At 50.8% G+C, this 15,375-nt stretch overlaps 1 protein-coding gene across 1 annotated transcript in view; it reads left to right on the top strand.

Moving 5' to 3' along the window:
- The window catches only part of KSR2 (kinase suppressor of ras 2), a 270,259-nt gene that overhangs the window by 191,717 nt on the left and 63,167 nt on the right, over positions 1–15,375 (top strand). Inside the window, exons 13-14 of the mRNA XM_026661240.2 lie at positions 1,189–1,237; positions 3,721–4,088. Of these exons, the coding sequence (XP_026517025.2) occupies positions 1,189–1,237; positions 3,721–4,088 (417 nt within the window). The remainder of the gene's footprint in view (positions 1–1,188; positions 1,238–3,720; positions 4,089–15,375) is intronic.

Genomic DNA, 15,375 nt, shown 5'->3' with positions numbered 1-15,375 from the left:
ACTAAGGTGGACAGGCAGGGCTATGGCATGCTTTCCTACTCTCACCAACAATCTCTGTTGTATCTACTTTCACTACTGTCATCCTTTGGTACGACAAACTATCCATGCTGTTACTGCTAATACTGCTTTGCGAATTCCTTACTGTGAATCCTTATTGATTGCTATTGACACTGTGGTAGCACCCCAGGCATGCACCAGGAACCCAGTGCGCTAGGTGCTGTCCAAACACAGAACAAAAATACCACCTCTGCCCCAAAGAGCTTCCAGTCTGATAAAATACTGGTCCTGGGCGAGACCCCGAGGCTCCTAATCAGTGTTGGCTCTGTCCTTATTTAGGCAAACTCCATTGGGTCCCTGGTGTAAGGACAGAGTAAAACCTCGCCAAGGGGCACAGGATATGGCTCAATAGTTATTTTGCAGCACCTGGGACTCTTCTGTGTTCCAGTCCTGCAAGCACGAATGCGTGTGAGGAACTTTGCTCACCTCAGTGGTTCTGGTAGCTCTGTGGGGCTACTCCTGTGAGTAAAGGCTGGCCGTTGCAAGCTCAGGGCCCTACGGAGCCAGTGTCATTAAGGTTGTCAGACTCGTAGCCTATCCGAGGCACCATAGTGACATAATAATTATGTCCAGCTCTATACAGGCTATCTCTGTTTCCAAGCCCTGCTTGCCAGGTGCAGTGAGGAGCTGGTATCCAAGCTGTATAGGAAGTCTTTACACTCCTTCCTTTTTGGTGACCCAGAAGTTCTAAAATTATGACAGTCCAAAAAAATCCCTCTTTTCTTTTATGCCAAATAGATGGGGTTACCTGCGGCTTCATCTCCCAGCACATGTGCTAGAGAGAACGATGCACTTTCTTGCCTTCCTAGGACCGGGGCATCCTTTGGTTCTCAGACCCCCTTGTTATATTAACTGGTGATGGGTTCAAGCCACAGAGTTGGGGTTGGAACTTTCTGAACTGGGGGATGGGAGGGGCCCATTCAGACCTGTCTCTGAAATTAGCATGTCAGCAAGGCGTGTGGCAAGCCCGAGGTTCCTGCACGCTGTTTTCTTTTGTCTTGGGGGAGGCTGAGCTGGAGGGAAGCGGGAGCTTACAGCCATGTCCCGGTGCTGCGGTGCAGTGTCAGGGCGCATAACGTAGGGAACTTTCCGTGCACATGGTGGCATATTAATTTGTTTTGTTTTTAACAGCCTTGAAGGAAATCCATTGCTTCAAATTGAAGTGGAGCCAACCTCCGAGGTAAGAGACATGCAATGCTACCCCAGGCTTTTTATTTCCTTTGGAGAATGAAAGGAAAACTTTACGACCTAAAACAAGACCCTGCCACGGCCTAATGCTTTGGCATCTTGCCCCCTTTATGATCTATCTCTCTTCTCAGAGACAGTTATATGGAGCTGGCTGGCCTCAGCATTGTGCTTAATGGACCGTTCTATTATATACATCTCAGAGTGCATTGCACTGAAGCTGGCATAAAATTTGCATCTCCATTGTGAACTGGCCTGCAATTGAATTAATGGATGGATCTGATTCTACTCCCACTTATGCTGGCGTTAGTGGAATTACCACTGCTGAAACGCAGTGGGAACAAACCGAGAACCAGGCTGGAGGAGGGATTGCTGCCCTGCTATCCCCAGTAGCTCAGAGGGAGGCAAGGTATAAGGTCAACGCAGACTTTTACGCTTTTGATAACAGATACCAGGATGGTGGGTCTCTGCTCAGACCAGGTGCAGAGCATAGATATAACAGGCACGTTTGAAAAACCATCCTAAGGCTCCAAGTGATTTAGGAGCACAGGTTCCCCTGACTTTCAATGTTACGTGTGCTCTGAAGTCACTTAGGCACTTCTAAAAATCTCATCCTGAAAGCGAAAGGGCCTGATTCTCGACTCACTTGCATGGGTTTTATGCCCATGTAACTCCATTCACTTCTATGGTGCTACATCAGTGCAACAGAGCAGAAGATCAGACCTCAAATGTGTCACAGCGACAACAGAAATTAGTCCAATAACATAGATACACTCTGGCCTAAATCTCTCTAGTTTTCCCTGATAATTTGTAAATCCTTGAATTTGTCTGTCTATCGTAGGGTTATAGATCACTACAATACCTGAACGCCTTCCACCTAAAAGCAGCTGCAGTAGCAAAGTCCCTTCATGGCTACCTTCAAGTCTATCTGTCCATCACAGCAATGTGTGTATCTGCCAGGGCGCACTGAATGCAGTGAAAAATTATTTGAATTAATTAACAATGAACAATGGCAAAATTCACCCGTGAATCATATTTGATCAGCTCAAGTATGTGTCTATCCTAATAGTGTGTGTCTGTCTGATCTTCTACTTACCGTTCTTCTGAGGGTTTTGGTTTTTTTATACGGTCCAAATTCTGCTCTTGTTTACCCTGTTGCAACTCTGTTGAAGGCAGTTTGCACCAGTATAAATGAGCAGAATTTTGTCAAATAATGTATTTATATTTACATAACATAAGAACAGCCGTACTGGGTCAGACCAAAGGTCCATCTAGCCCAGTATCCTGTCTACCAACAGTGGCCAATGCCAGGTGCCCCAGAGGGAGTGAACCTAACAGGCAATGATCAAATGATCTCCCTCCTGCCATCCATCTCCATCCTCTGACAAATGGAGGCTAGGGACACCATTCCTTACCCATCCTGGCTAATAGCCATTAATGGACTTAACCACCATGAATTTATCCAGTTCTCTTTTATTTCAGTACAGACTGTATGGGAATATCTGTATTCTGTGTGTGGGTGTAGGGGATTAGACTCTCAAATTTACACAAAACTTGCTAAGACATTTCATGAAGAAACAAACTCAGGATAGTTCTGAGGGAGTTTCAGTCTGCAGCCCTCTGGCCACTGCCGTAGTGGTGGGGAATCTTAGCGAGGCGAGGCTGAGCTTTGCAGGCTCCAGTGCTGGTGTCAGAAAAGCTATCCAAGAAAATAAACTGTTGCGTTTCAACCTCTTGCTTTGAGCATTTGGTCTGCAAGTTTCCATGGCGACTCACTGCAAACAAATGTTTCGTTTCCCCCTTCCAATGCCCCAGCGCGCAGTCTGGCTAGATCCAGGCAGTCGCTAGCAAACTTTCTGGTGCTCTTCACATGCACCTGGTAGGTTTCTCTCCATATCTGAAGAAGTGCTAGAGACTGGAGCTCTGGCAGGTTTTCATGCAATCCAACTTTCCAAGGCTCTGCTTGTGTCCCCTATTAATCCTAATCCCCCAGCCCCTCACTCTTGGCCTCACTCTCAAGCAGCCTCCAAGAAGCACTGCTACAACACTAGCTAATCCCTTTCTCAGCAGAGTCTTGGCACCTCCTCTTCAAGCTCCCCTGCCATCTGGTTAATAGACTGCCTTGACGGGGTGGTCTCTTCCAAATCTTCCATCTGCCACCTACCCAGAGGAGGAGGATGAATCGGGGGAGGGGAGAGGTGGGGGATTAGGGCATTCCCAGGATGTGGCTTAGACCATGCCTGGGTTCTTAGAAACATGTGTGCTGGCAAAAAGCAATCGTGGGAGGGAGTGGGATAGCTTGTGGCCACGATGGTTGCATCGCTGGGAACCACTCCACCTGGTTGAGTGGCGTGTTCCATGCACAAGTAGTGGAAGCACATGTTCCCTTCCCGCCCCTGCTCCCTGCATGCACAGAGGCTGTGAGAATGGTGCTGGCTGACTCCGCTCAGGCAAGCCACCCCACTTGTCTCCCCGCAGAACGAGGAGGGGAACGACGAGGCCGAAGAGTCTGAGGACGACTTTGAGGAGATGAACCTCTCCCTCCTCTCCGCTCGCCACTTCCCACGCAAGGCCAGCCAGACCAGCATCTTCCTCCAGGAGTGGGACATCCCCTTCGAGCAGCTGGAGATCGGAGAGCTGATCGGCAAAGGGCGCTTCGGCCAGGTGTTCCATGGGCGCTGGCACGGCGAGGTGGCCATACGCCTCATCGACATCGAGAGGGACAACGAGGACCAGCTGAAGGCCTTCAAGCGGGAGGTGATGGCCTACAGGCAGACGCGGCACGAGAACGTGGTGCTGTTCATGGGGGCCTGCATGAGCCCTCCCCACCTTGCCATCATCACTAGGTAAGCTGTGGGCTCTGCCACCAAGCTGGGCAGCTGTCGCTAATCCATTAAAGAACGTGCGGGGCAGGCCATCAAAGCTATGTTGTAGCCCGAGCAGTCACAGTGAGAAGCTGGGATATCTTTGCCTTATAACACAGGGCATTGCCTTCTCCAGGCTGAGCTGCTGGAGACGATGCCTTGGCACACCAGAGAGAGGCCTGGGCACTTGGAACCTGTATATGTGGCTGTGATGTCTGAGACTAGAGGATCTGGAGGCTCTAGCATCCTCTGGGACACATGCCTCTCTTCTTCAGTAACCAAATATCTAGGGATCAGTCCTGCTTGCATTGGAGTTGATGGCTAAACTCTGGCTGATGTAATTGAAAACAAGGAGCCAGCCATTGGTATGTTACAGCTGTCTGTAGGTTCCTCTAGAGGCAGTTACAACTGACCTCCTTGGACAACTGAAATGCCCAGTATAGATTATGCTGATTAGCGCCTTGTAAAGGCTTCTGAATTTGGTCATGAGCGAGAAGTGCTGTCGGTTTGAACAGGGCCGGCGCAACCCATTAGGCGACCTAGGTGGTCGCCTAGGGTGCTACAATTTGGGGGGCGGCAACCGCGGCGGTATTTCGGTGGCGGGACCTTCCGCCGCCTAGGGCGGCAGAAAAGCTGTCAGTGCTCCTGGGTTTGAACTAGGAGGGACGTCACACGCTTTGGGTGTGAATGTGTCAGCGTAGCGCTCTAAATGCAATTGGTGGAATTGCTGCGCTATCCGCTTGTCTGGTGTGTGAAGCCAAGTGACAACAGTTTCTGAAAACTAGCATACGAATGGTGCTTCTCTGCTGGGAACGGGTCTAATTATGTAAGCTAGTTGAATACGTGGTGGTTTGTCACCGTGTAAGGACAACAGACCGCCTACAAGTTTCACAGATGACTTGGTGCTTTGCTGGTGCTGTGAAATATTTGCAAGCATCTGATTTCAAGGGTCTGCTGGGTTTGAAGGTCCCCTGCACCCCCATGGGGAGCAGTAGACAGCGGTTTTTAATAGTGAACATGGCAGAGTTTTCTGAGCCATCTCCTGAGGGCCTTGCCTCAGGAGCGTATGACAGGGCCCTAAGTAATTACAATGAAAGCTAGCAAATACTGCGTATCTGGGTTCCCCTGTAATGCTGTGCGAGCCATCACGGAAAGGGTCCAACTTAGAAACAGGGAAAATAATCACCCTATAATATTTAACCAATAGTTACATGGTCAAGTTATGACATGGGTGGGCAGTTACACAATTATTGGATTCCCAGACTGGATCAGTTTCTTCACCCTAGGAGAGAGGCAGGTGGTAGCCAGTCTCTATACAATAATAATACATTTATGTAGCACTTTACATGTTCAAGGCACCGTACAGACATTAACCAATGAATCCTCACAATGTCCCCAAGAAATAGGTCTGTACATATTGTTCCCATGTAGCAGATGGGAGAACTGAGGCATGGAGGTGAAGTAATGTGCACAAGGCCATACAACAAGTCAGTAGCAAAGTCAGGATTAGAACTCAGGATCTCCTGACTCCCAACCCTGTGCTTATTTCCCCAGACCTCACTGCCCACAGCTGCAAAAAAAGGAGGGCACAGGAATGGATGCACCTGTTATAGGCACCTGCTAGAAAAGATTCTGCCTCTGAAAACCTGGTCCAAGTTGTCCACTTTCCTCTCCTACCTCTTACTCAATGGTCACCTAATCGCACTGTGCAACAAGATTAAAGAATTTGTCGTCTTATTGGACGACTTCCGTCATGTGACAAGCTCCACAAGGCTGCTCTGTTAGCAGGCAGCACTCGGGGCTTCAGCATCAAATCTTTCCACAGGCTAAATTATCATTGAAAAGTTCCTGAAAGGTGAGGCTACATTTCCAGATTTCTCTTGGCAGAATTTCAAAACATGCTGACGTTGGAAAGCTTCACAGAGCCATTAGCCGTGAAATATTTCATCATCCCTTTCCCGATCTCCCTTGAAAGGGCCCATTCCCAGATTGACTGATCCCAGTTCAATTGAATAATCAGGCACTGAGGAGAAGGGTTTCTTGCTGGCTCACTTAAAGTGCCACACCTAATGTAAGGCCAGGAGAGGCAGACACCGTATCACATGTGCCAGTACTACTGTTATCAATTGCTGCTCTTGCTCTGTTGAATTAAGTTGTTGTTTGCCTCAGCATTCTATCTTTCTAAGACATGGTTTTCAGGTGGCTTGAGTATTTCCCAGGGAAGAGGAAGAGAAGAATTCTTCAGGGCAATCCAAAGAGCAGGGGAGGTACACCTGGAGCAGGGTACAACAGAGAGGAAAAACTCAGAGTGAATATTGGGTATAGTTTCTTCAAAGTGAGACTTTGGACTCCTCCCAATTGCTTGGGACACCGCAGATTAAACAACATACTGTAGGGAACAGTCCCGCACTGGCCCTTGGAGGATAGTCTAGATCTCAAATGTCTGTGGTTTCCATTTGATCCTAGAGAGGCCTCCAGTTCTGGTTGCTAAGGAGGAGACGCAGGCAGGCGAGGGGCCTCTGTGGTCCTCCTTGATGTCTCCCACCTGGAGTTGTCACTGTGGATTGCTGAGGGGTGGGTTCTTTTCAACCTTTGCTGATGCTGGATGTGTGCGGCGAGCCAGCCCCAAGCCCATGCAGCACTTGTGGCCCATTGAGCCCCCTCAGAATAGGGCTGTTGGAGGACTGATGCAATGCCTAGTCTTTCGGCTGGCACTCTGCACCGGGGGGACTTACCTGCAATGCAGCACTTACTTTGAAGTCAGAGGGGCAGCTCGAATGTGCTGCCGTTCAAGGTACAGAGGGTTGCAGAAACAGAAAAAGCCCCAGAAGCTGGTGAGTTGGCTCTAATGACATCTCTAATTTAGTTGGGGGGAGTTGTCTCTTTCCCGAGTGGCAAGTGATGAAAGCAGGGTTGGGTTTAATCCGCAGATGGTATAAAAATCATCTTTGGGACATGAAAAGTAAATGCCTTTTTTTTTTTTGCCTGGAATAATCCTCATAAACCCTGGCAGTGAAGTTAAACTGGATTTCAGCTCTCTGACCTGTTAGCGAGTACTCAGTCAAAAATTAAAAACCCATGTTGATCCATTTCTGTAGTGTCCAAAGCCATGCTGGTGTGTTACATTGCATGGAATCGGCCGTTCCAATCACTGGTGGACGCCGCCTGTGTCCGTTGTCCCTTTGAGACAAATACTGTTGAATGAAGCCCTTTGGATGAGTATTTGCACAGCATTTAGATTCCATTTAATATCAGGACTCATGTAATATTTTTCTAGCTGCAAAACATTTTCTGTCCTAATGCCTTTTTATGTAATCCCAGCAAGGTGCCGATTTTGACATCTTGACAAAATAAATATGTGCACTGTGGTAGCTTGATGCATTAATATTGGGTCTGGAGAGCTTTCGGATCTGCTTTTTCCCATATGTTTTCAGTCCTTTTTAAGGTCAAAGTACAGCTTTATTGGATTGCCCTAAATAGAACTGATGTCCCTCATGTCTGCCAGCACTGAATGCTTCTGGAACTGACTTTACTCTGTGCACAAACGAGGCTGAATTGGTTTGTACGGCTGGTTTTTAAATCACAACTGGAACCATTTTTTGTTTTCTGCTGCTTGTAGTGGTACTGGATGGTGGAGTGCTCCAGCGCCCTTTTGCGATGTGCTCTGTAAATGTCCTGTATTATGACTGGGCTGGCTAGTTTGGGAAGGTGTGGGGGGTTGCGGAGGAGGAAGATTCGCAGATGAATCCCAGTGAATTTTCATTCAAATCCTAGATTTAATCATATTTGTAACACATCCATTATTTCCTCCATTGCTTCCAGACTTCTCTGTTCTCCTGTCCGTTCCTCTCCATATTGGATCCCTCTCCAGGATCTGGATGGAGGCTTAGGGGGGCCCTGGCTATGGAATCAGTGGCATCACATGACACAGGAGTGGAGCTTGTTAAGGAATGAATCTGAATGACCGAGGGCAGTCACAAAGCTTGGGAGAACTGGCTTTCACCTGCAAGCTCCTGACACTTCAGCCCTTGCTGTCTGACTGCCGCTTCCCATGGCTTCATGCAGACATTGGGAAGGGCGGGGGAGGATCTGAGCCTCGAGGGACCCTGCACGGGGAGGACTTGCAAGGGCTGGAGCCGTTGCTCATGATGGGTTCAGTCGGAGAGGAAAGCTCTGTATCATTGCCAGGGCGATTCTGTTCACCCTGCCTCCTTTATGGGTCTGGACAGAAGGTTTGGTGGTCCATGGTGTCAAATGGCACAGAGGGGCCCAGCCAGATTAGTCAGTGGGCTGGAGGAGATCATTCACTGGGGGATCAGTGCTGTTCAACCTCATTCCCTGGCTTGAGGCTGCATTGGGCAGGAGCCAGGACACAGGCAGCCGAGAGGTGGCGCTGAAGAGTATTTATAACTCCCTTCTCAGCTACCTTTGAGGGGAGCCATTGTAGGAGCTTTCTGCTTTACCTTGTGCTCCTGCTGCAGGGCATGCGTTGCCTATCTGCATTACCTGCGTGTGCATTGCGGGGATGGGTGCATACGTGCATTTCTTGCGTGTGCATGGAGGGGGCAGGGGCCTACGTGAATTACCTCGTGTACATGGCGGGGGTGGGGGCCTGTGTGAATTACCTCATGTGCATGGCGGGGTGGGGCCCAATGTGTTGCATTGCGGGGGCAGGGGCCTACGTGATACCTGCATGTATTTTGACTCCTGGCCCCTAAAAAGGAAACTAGCATCAATGGGAAAACGCTTCACCTGATAAAGTATCCGATCCAATCAGAGCCATTGTTTTTAGTCCTGGGCTCATTAATAGAATCAGGAGACTGGGTTGTGTAGCCTAAATCTGCCTTTCCCCAGTCCTGTTTGGGTTAGGTTTAGGGCAGGTATCATCCTTAATAGCAACATAATATTTGTGGTCTCTGTGCAGGAGATTTACCCTTCGTAGGCAAAGAGTCAAGGTTTTATTTCTTCTTTTAACAGGCTTACCTAGGAGTAAATACAGTTCTTGCTGTGGCCTTCGGGGAGCGAGTAGACGGTGCATTCAGGAAGGAGTTGAGGCCCAGCGCTGGGCTCGGGGGATGTTAGTTTGATGACTCTACTTGCCACTTGGGGCTCATTAAAGATGAAATCAGTTGAAAAATTCTGAATTTCCTAACCTGATTCCCACATCTAAGCAGCCTGGTGGTGACTGGCGGGGCAGTGTTTGCAGGGATATGCAGAACTCCAGGGCACAGGCTGTAGGGTTGCACAGCTGACCGGACCATTAAAAGTCCAGTCGGTGGTGCAGCGGGGCTAAGGCAGGCTCCTTGCCTGCCGTGGTGCCGCACAGCTCTCGGAAGCAGCGGCATGTCCCACCTCTGGCTCCTACGTATAGGGGCAGCCAGGGGGCTCGGCACGGTGCCCCCCCCAGCAAGTGCTGGGTCTGCAGCTCCCATTGGCTGGGAACCACGGCCAACGGGAACTGCGGGGGCGGCGCCTGCGGATGGGGCAGCGCGCAATGCCCCCTGGCCGCACCTCTGCATGGGAGCCAGAGGGGGGACATGCTGCTGCTCCCGGGAGCTGCTTGAGGTGAGTGCCGCCTGAAGACTGCACCCCTGACCCCCTCCTGCACCCCAACCCCCTGCCCCAGCCCTGATCCCCCTCCTGCACTCCAACCCCTCGGTCCCAGCCCGGAGCACCCTCTTTCACCCCAAACCCCTCATCCCCAGCCCCACCCCAGAGCCTGCACCTCCAGCCAGAGCCCTCATCCCCTCCCCTGCGCCCCAACCCCCTGCCCCAGCCCTGATCCCCCTCCTGTCCTCTGAACCCCTCGATCCCAGCCCAGAGCACCCTCCTACACCCGAAGCCCCTCATCCCCAGCCCCACACCAGAGCCCGCACCCCCAGCCAGAGCCCTCACACACCCCTACACCCCAATGCCCTGCCCCAGCCCTGACCCCCCTCTGAACCCCTTGGTTCCAGCCTGGAGCACCCTCTTACACCCCAAGCCCCTCATCCCCAGCCCCACCCCAGAGTCTGCACCCCCAGATGGAGCCTGACCCTCCCCCTGCACCCCTGCCCCAACTCGCAGGGCCGGCTCTGGCTTTTTTGCCGCCCTAGGCAAAAAAGCCAGCGGCCGCCCCCCCCCCATTGCGGCAGGGGCTCTCCGCTCTCCCCGTGGCGGCCAGAGCGCCGGGGGGAAGGGCGGAGAGCCCCCAGTGGCCAGAGCGCCGGGAGGAGGGCGGCAAGCCCGGCCGGGGCTCTCCGCTCCCCCCGGCGACCAGAGAGCCCCCGGCGGCCAGAGCGCCGGGAGGAGGGCGGCAAGCCCAGCCGGGGCTCTCCGCTCTCCCCCCAGGGGCCAGAGCGCCGGGAGCAGGGCGGAGAGCCCAGCCGGGGCCCCGCTCTCCCCGACCGGCCGGAGCGCCGCGGAGAGGGCGGCGAGCCCAGTCGCGGCCCCGCTCTCGGGCTGGAGCGCCCCGCCGTGCCGCCCCCCTCCAGGCACCGCCCCAAGCACATGCTTGGTGGGCTGGTGCCTGGAGCCGGCCCTGCCAACTCAGAGCCCCCTCCCGCACCCTGAACTCCTAATTTGTGGCCCCACCCCTGAACCTGCACCACCAACCCAGAGCCCATACCCCCCCCCACACCCCAACCCACTGCCTCAGCCTGGAGCCCCCTCCCATATTCCAAACAGCTCAGCTCCACCCCCCAGCCCGGAGCCCCCTCCTGCACCCCAAACCCCTCTTCTCTGGCCCCACACCACAGCCCACACCCCCAGCCAGAGCCCTCACCCCCTCTCACATCCCAACCCACTGCCTCAGTCCAGAGACCCCTCCTGCACCCTGAACTCCTAATTTCTGGCCCCACACCTCAGCCCACACCCTCAGCCAGAGCCCTCACCCCCTCTCACACCCCAGCCCGCTGAGCCAGCCCGGTGAAAATGAGGGAGTGAGTGAGGGTGGGGAGAGCGAGCGACAGAGGGAGGGGGGATGGAGTGAGCGGGAGCAGGAGCAGGGCCTCAGAGGAGGGGCCGGGGGCGAGGCAAGGGTGTTCGGTTTTATATGAGAAGAAAGTTGGCAACCCTAACAGGCTGTCATCCATAGAGTGTGGACTGGCTTCAGCAGGCCTCGGTCGGCACTTCCCTCACAGAACCATCGCCCCTAGACACAGGCGACTCCAGGTGACTGCCAGTTGCTGTTTAAAAAGCCCCCTTTTCTTCCTGATCACAGGGTGATTCCCACTGAGGAAGGAAACGTTTCTCTACATTTGAAAACAAACGTCTCCAAGCTATTAAAGAAATCTCTGCTTCCAGCCCCTCTTTTTCCAACCCAGCGTTCAGAGCACTCCGCTTCCTAGCAGGGCGCATCAGCAGAGCAACGAAATCTTCCAGTGCAAGACACAAGGAAGAAGTTTTTTGTGTGTGTCTGTATGTTTTCCATAGCCTGTGTGTGGGTGTCGTTCCAGGGTCAGCAAAAAGGTCTCTCCTCCCTCACCCAGACACCCTTGTCTGGGGGACATTTCAGTACCAAACCAGGCAAGCTCTGTGCACATGTGACATTGCAACAATACAGTAGCTACTACAGCCTAGGGTGCTTTTATCAGACCGTTTCACTGCTGGGGAACAGGCCTGGAGGAGTTAAGTGATTTGCCTATGAACAGATTGTGTGTCAGTGGTAGAGACTGACTCAGTTCTATGCTTTAGCTTCTAGACCGGGATAGTCAATAGGTGGACCGTGGGCCAAATCCGGACCTCCAGACGCTTCTGAAAGGACCCTGAAATCTTGTTATTTACTTATTATTATCGTTGTTGTTTTTTTATGATTTTCTCTTAAGATTTGGACCTTGACAAAAAGTAATTGGCTATTCCTATTCTCACTATCCTACTTCTCTCCATGTTTCCTGAAATGTCTCTGAATACAACTGGTCTAACAAGGCAGCCCTATTACCCATATAGGAAAGGAATTATACTCGGTTGTTTCATGTAAGCACCAGCATTTTGATTTGACACCTCTCAGAAGCAATGCGGTGGTAATTCCTACGAGCGTTTCCATCAGAGCTGCTAATAGATTTTCCCGGAGGTAATGAGCAGTGTGGACATTTAACATTCATCTTAATTTGACATTAGCAAGAATGAGTGGGAGCCGGAGTGTCCCGAGTGCTGCATAATAGATGGTGTGAAACCACAAAAGAGAAACAGCATCAAACTCCTCAGCCCTGTGGAACTGAAGGATTTTTAAAAAAAATCTTTATACTGCAGATGAAAAATTCCAAGTTCCTTTTGCAGGCTTTGAAAGAGAGAGCCTGCAGCGTGAAATCCTTAACACGACCGCACCACAAATACACCGAACATTCGCTAGGAAGGGTTGTCTAGTGGTGAGAGTGGGGGGTAGGATGGGAGAGAGGTGCTGGCCATTCGGATCCTGCTGAACTCTGCCACTGACCTTCATGGGTGACCTCAGGCAAGTCACTTCACTTCTCCACTCCTCCATGTGTCAGCACTTACCTGTCCCACAAGGGGGTTGGGAATCCTGATTAATCCTTAAAAGGACAAGGCATCAATATTTGATGATGGTAATGACAATTGTATTGGCTCCAGCCGTCACTGAAGGAGGGAGGGTCGCAGGAGTTACAGAGCTGTAGGGCCAAGTTCTCGGTTCTTCTAGTCAAAAAGAGGAGATGTGAATATCTATTGTTCCCTTTTCATTCTATGTCTCATTAAGCCTTGACCGTAAAGCTACGGGGAAATATCAGATTTGTGCACACTGAAGCCTTTTTGAGAATCTAACGATATCCCCAGCTTTGAAAACTGCTTGCGGGAGGGAAAAAGGCTTTGAGCCGTCGATCTTTTATGTAGAAAATATGAGATTTGGGCCAAAGTTTGCTGAGCCCTTTTAACTCCCCTTGGCTTGTGTGGGAGCTGCAGGTGCGTAGCACTTCTGAATACAAGCCCACTTGTATTTAGGAGCCAGCTATAGGCACCCAGGTTTGAAACTTTTAACCTTAGACTCTTCAGGCCTATGTACCAGTGTAGATCCAGAACCGCTCCAGATTTACAGCGGAGTAACGGAGAGCAGAATTGACTGCTGCTTGTGGTTCTGTCAAAGATTGCATGGCATAAGGAATTAAAGGGTGCTGTCTCCCGATGCACCCACAATGTGCGAAGACAACCCAAGAGAGCACTGAAGAGCAATAACAAGTAAACCTGAAAATACAGAATGATATAAGAAGGATTTACAGAGGCGCCTTTTGCCAGCGGGACTGCCAGCATGATTTACGTTCGAGAGAGCAGCCCCATCACGCTCTTATGGTGGTAGTGGTGGTTGTTCCGAGGGAACTGAGGCACGTGGAAGTGAAGCAAGTTGCCCAAAGGCAGACCGTGAGCAGCAGAGCGGGGAAAGGGAATCCCGCCTCCCGGCCTTGTGCTCTAATTACACATCTTCCATTTCACTGCGGCGGTGGCAGGGATTTTCAAGGGAGTTTAAGGGAATTAGATTCCCAAATCCCAGTGGATTTGGGTGCTGTGACAGTTCTTGGGGTACCCAGGAATGTGAGTCACCTCGTTACCTCCTGCCTCCAATTAATCTTTCTTGTGGTAGCTGGATGTCAGCTCCTACCACCAGCAGCCTTTCAGCCACTCAGGCACTCTCCTCTGGGCTCTGCCCCACCCAGCTTCACTTTACAGGGTAACAATAGATGCACTCCACTCCCCGAACCTCTTTGAGGAGTTTCCCTATGATATCCAGCCCCTGACACTGGCTCCGCACAGAAATTCCAGCTCCTCTGCCCCCAAAGGTGCAGTGTACCCCAGTGCACCAGCTTTGCCTTAAACCACCGTGCCTGTACACCGCACAGCACTTGGGAGCACTTGTAATAACACAAGAGAAGGTTTATTTACATAGAGGTTCCGCTAGAAACAAGAGAGAGTTGTGGAAACAAATGGTTACAATACAAAACACAATCATAAAACACAAACCTGGGTCTACACTTCCTTATCTCATAAAGTAGACTTCCCCTCCCAAAGTTCAGTCTATTGCAGAGCTGGCTGGTTTCTCAAGAACCAGGATCCAAATGTTCATGAAAGCATCCCCGTTCCCCTTAGTGAATGGATACAGAGTGCTTCTCCCTCCTCTGCTTTGTACTGAAAACAGCCTGTTGTTTCTATTCACAGGCAGGGCAAACCGTTTTTTTTTACCCTCAGGTTGTTTGTTGCCGCTGATGGTTTCCCATCCCAAGCCTTAGTAGCGCTTAAACTAACCAGTTGAGCCTTGCATTGCATCACCATCCAAACAGGGCAGGGTAACAACTCCCTCTTGCCCGAATGGGCCACCACCGAGACACATCTCCTGGTGGCTAGTTTTTACTCCCAGTCCCTGAAGCATACTTTCAGTATAAATACATTATTCCTTAAATACTACCCGCACAGTTCTCTTGTGAGGATTATGAATGTTGACAAGTTACAAGCTTCCTGTAGATACATCACCTGTTACTCTTCATGGATGACTATCCTGTAAGACGTGTTTGGTGGAGTGAGTTTGTCCGCTCTGAGATGAGAGACATCTGCAAAGAACTGGGGACCCTTTACCAAGGGGTCGCTGTCATGAGTGCCTCTCTTCATTCAGCTCCTTTGAAAATCGCAGCCCAAAAGCAGACCCATGCCCATGTTGCTCAGTGCTTTGGTTGCACGTTGACCATGCTGAGAAGCACGTGACCCGTGAACTGGATTTTGAAAGTAACTTTTAAAATGACACTCATATTCCAGAATCCACTAACGGTGGTATCCCACGTGAATACACAAAAACATGGCACAGTATGTCATAGGGGCTGGAACTAGGAATGTTGGGGGTGCTGCTGCACCCCCTGGCTGGAAGTGGTTTAATCCTACACAAGGTTTACAGTTTGGTTCATTGGCTCTCAGCCCCCCCACCATAAAAACTGTTCCAGCCCCCCGGCCCACATTGGAGTCTGTAAACAAGTTTCTCTCCTGGTGCCTGCCGTAATGCTGATTAAATAATCATAGAAGAAAGTGTAGTGTTTAAACCTTCAACATTTGATGAAATATTAAACACAACCATTTTCCGTCGAGCAGGATGGAAGTGGGTTTACATTCTCTTACCCTGGGCTCCCACGCTAGCCTTGTCACTAATGATGTCTCTCTTTGTAGAAAGATGGCAGTCAGCTCAGAAAAGCCAATCAGAATTAAGGATCTTAGGCTCAGGTACTTCTTACTGTTTCTCAATTAATTATGGATGCACCATAGAAATATCAGAAGACCCAGACCTCCTTCGCATAGGTGACTT

The sequence above is a fragment of the Terrapene carolina genome, unplaced genomic scaffold (assembly GCF_002925995.2).
Source record: "Terrapene carolina triunguis isolate 2854851 unplaced genomic scaffold, T_m_triunguis-2.0 Scaffold951, whole genome shotgun sequence".
NCBI classification, from domain to species: Eukaryota; Metazoa; Chordata; order Testudines; family Emydidae; genus Terrapene; species Terrapene triunguis.
This window is presented reverse-complemented; position numbering and strand designations above follow the sequence as displayed.